Here is a 4090-nt window from a genome sequence, read left to right on the forward strand (position 1 = left end):
TGAAAAAGTGCTCAACTTCACTAATTAGTAGAGAAAGGCAAATCAAAATTACAATGAAGTACCACCGGTTAGAATGGTCATCATTAATAAGTCTACAAATGGAGTTCCCATTGTGGCTCAGAAAAAATGCATCTGACCAGTATCCATGAGGATGTGGGTTCGATCCAGGCCTCGCTCAGTGGATCAAGGATCTGGCATTGCCATGAGCTGCGGTATAGGTCACATGGGCGGCTCAGATCCTGTGTTGGTGTGGCTGTGGGGTAGGCCGTCAGCTGCAGCTCTGATTTGACTCCTAGCCTAGGGACTGCCATATTCCCCAGGTGCTTCCCTAAAAAAAATTTTTTTAAATAATAAGTCTACAAATAACAAATAGTGGAGAAGGTGTGGAGAAAAGGGAACCCTCCTACATTGTGGATGGGAATGTAAACTGGTACAGCTACTATGCAAAACATTATGGAGGTTCCTCAGAAAACTAAATATAGAACTACTGTATGATCCACCAATCCCAATCCTGAGCTTAAACCAGAACAAAACTCTCATTCAAAAAGACAGGTGCACCCTTATGTTCACTGCAACACTATTCACAATAGCCAGGACACAGAAATAACCTAAATGTCCATCAACAGATGAATGGATTCAGAAGATGTGGTACACAAGGCAATACTACTCAGCAATAAAAAAAATAATAATAAAATAATGCCATTTACAGCAACATGGACGCAACTAGATATTCTTATACCAGCTGAAGTTCAGAAAGAAAATGACAAATACCATATGATATCACTTATACGTGGAATCTAAAATATGGCACAGATGAACCTATCGACAGAACAGAAACAGACTCACAGATATGGAGAGCTGACTTCTGGTTGCCGGTGTGGGGGGAAGGAGTGGGATGGACTGGGAGTATAGGGTAGATACAAACTATGGCATTTGGAGTGGATAAGCAATGAGGTCCTGATGCATAGCACAGGGTACTATATCCAATCACTGTGATAGAACATGATAGAAGATAATATGAGAAAAGAGAAAGTATATGTACAGCTGGGACATTCTGCTCTAGAGCAGAAACTGACATCACATTGTAAATCAACAATGATAAAAATTAAAATAATAATAATAATAAATATAAGAGTCCCCTGATGGCCTAGTGGTTAAGGATTTGGCTTTGTCATTGCTGTGGCTAAGGTTTGATGCATGCCTCAGGAACTTCCATGTGCAGTGGGCCTGGCCTCAATAATAAAAATAATAACAACAACAACAATAAAAATAATAGTAAATATAAATAAGATGTTGTACATCTCTAGGAATTGGAATGAATCCATGAACTTAGATTCTGAAAACTCACTGTTGAAAGAGAATTGAAGTAAAGAAAGTCCCATCAGAATTTCCGGCTCAATTTTCAATGACACATGGGCCACACATACATCCAAAGAGCTCTGACAATCAAAGTCCTTTCATTAAATTGTCTTCCTCAACCCGTCATCTAGAGGCAGAATCCTTCCAAAGCACCCTCCTCATTGCTCCCTTCACTTCCTTGTTGCGCAATGTATATATCAGGGGATTGATCATGGGGGTAACGATGGTGTAGAAGAGAGAGATGAACTTGCCCTGATCCTGGGAGTCATTGCTGCTGGGATGAAGATATGCATAGAGGGCTGAGCCATAGAACAAGGAGACCACTGTCAGGTGGGATCCACAGGTCCCAAATGCTTTTCTCTGCCCTGCAGAAGACTTTATTCTTAAGACGGCCCTCACAATCTGACTGTAGGAGAACATGATTACTGCAACAGGTATAAAAAGAATGATGACACTGACAAAGAAGATCTCAGACTCATTCACAGTGGTGTCAACACAGGCAAGCTTGAGCAAAGGAAGGACCTCACAAAAGAAGTGGTCTAATTCATTTCTCCCACAGAGTGGTAAAAGGAAGATGAGCACTGTCTGCAATACGGAGTTGGCAAAACCAGTGATCCATGAAGCACAAGCCATCAGGGCACAGAGACGGGGGTGCATGATTACTGTGTAGTGAAGGGGCTTGCAAACAGCTGCATAGCGGTCAAGTGCCATAACTCCTAGGAGGATGCATTCTGTACCTCCCAACCCCAAAGAGATGTAGAGCTGAACCACACAACCACCAAAGGAGATGGATTTGTCTGATCCTCTGAGATTAACCAGGAGCTGGGGGACAATGCTGGTAGTATAGCACAGGTCCACAAAGCTTAGGTTGGAGAGGAAAAAGTACATAGGGGTGTGAAGATGTGAATCCATGTGGGACAATGCAATGATAGCTGTGTTTGCTAGCAAAGTGAAGACGTAGAAGATCAAAAGAACCACAAAGAGGACCTGCTCCAGTTGAGGCCTGTCAGAGAAACCCAGCAGGATAAATCCAGTGAAAGAACTTCCATTTCTCTGTTCCATCCTGTGTTAGCACATGGTTCCTAACAAGAAAAAGCATTTAGTTATTTTGAAAGGGTACCTTGAAAAAGGGTGGGGGTATGGGAGGAAGTGAACCTATCTCGTTAAAAGACAAGACCATGGGAAAGCATAAGCAGATATTTGGGGAAAAAAGGATGTGCTTATTGGGACTGACATATCTTATCCCAATTTAGTTGTACGTTATCACAAAAACATTGATATTTTATATACGAAAAATCAACAATGGTTTTTGCATCGATCATACGTATAAAAGGACTGCTTCAGATCGAGTTTAATAGGACTTAAAAGTACTCTAAGAATATATGTACTCTTTAGAGAAACTGGGAATAAGGAGAAATAGGGAGACTGATCAGAAAGAGTAAGAAAAACAGCTCGACAAGGGGAGAGAGCCCTTAATAGGTATCTTAAATAGGTATCTCATAATCCTACACAATGGAATTTGCACAAACATCACATGTAACTGAACACAAGAAAATCTCTAAAATGCATTCGGTAATAGGATTTTATGGCCTAGAATGTACCTATACAAAGGATTAAATTACTTTCAACATATCACTAAGAGGGCTACACAGAAACATTTTAGCAGAACTGCCCATCTTCTCTCCTAATATATTTGTGAATGCTACCTTGGGCTTCTGGACGGGAGTAAAGCAGTTAAATCCTCAGGTAAAGCCTGAAAATATTACCATTCCATTAGAGTGTTTAACTATTGCCCTCAAGATACCAAAATTACTCTCCCAATTTAACAAGGACTCCAAAAATTCACTGGCTGTGCATACTCAGTTGTCCAAAATCCAAGGAGCAACACTTACCTCTTCTTTCTGTTGATTTCACTTCACATGTTACCAACAACTAGAGCGACCGCAATTCCCAAAGTAGGTAGGATTATTCACTAGCAACATTCTGATCAACATAGACATTTTCAAAGTTGTCCAATTGTGCAACCTACTACAAAGTGTAATGTTTTACATCACTCCTTATGATAAACAATTAAATTGATAAATACATAGAGATAATAACAGATACCTTGTCAGTGCAATGACAGGGCAAAGATAGAACACAAAAATAAAAGTCATACAAGGAAAGGCATAAGGATATTTTGGATATTATAAAAATCTAAGAACTTCCATCTACCTTTTGTTAATTTTATTTATTTTATTTATTTTTTTGTCTTTTTATGGCCGCACCCACAGCATATGGAAGTTCCCAGGCTAGGGGTCAAATTGGAGCTGTAGCTGCTGACCTACGCCACAGCCACAGCAACGCCAGATCCGACCCACATCAGTGACCTACACCGCAGCTTGTGGCAACACCAGATCCTTAACCCACTGAGCAAGGTCAGGGATCAAACCCACATACTCATGGATATTAGTCGGGTTTGTCACCACGGAGCCACGACAGGAAGTCCTACCTTAGGTTAATTTTACATAGGTACCTTTCTGGGAGCAATCCTGAAGCATTAGTTATACTAAAGCAAACACATTGCCACCTCTAAGCTTATTTCATTACCAGTTTTATCCAGTGACTTAGTATTTGCATAAACACGGTCACACACTGACTCAAGTGTCATTAGAAGACAAATAGTTCAGTTCTATCATGGTCAAATTGTTAGACATACAGTAAATTTGTAATTCTTCCAAGACATTTGAAA

General features: G+C 40.3%; 1 protein-coding gene across 1 annotated transcript; it reads right to left on the reverse strand.

Moving 5' to 3' along the window:
* On the reverse strand, positions 443 to 3641 carry LOC100515036 (putative olfactory receptor 2B8). The gene has a single exon (XM_021099825.1). The coding sequence runs from the start codon at positions 2419 to 2421 to the stop codon at positions 1483 to 1485; it is 939 nt and encodes a 312-aa protein (XP_020955484.1). The 5' UTR covers positions 2422 to 3641; the 3' UTR covers positions 443 to 1482.

This window comes from Sus scrofa, chromosome 7, assembly GCF_000003025.6.
Source record: "Sus scrofa isolate TJ Tabasco breed Duroc chromosome 7, Sscrofa11.1, whole genome shotgun sequence".
Classification (NCBI taxonomy): domain Eukaryota; kingdom Metazoa; phylum Chordata; class Mammalia; order Artiodactyla; family Suidae; genus Sus; species Sus scrofa.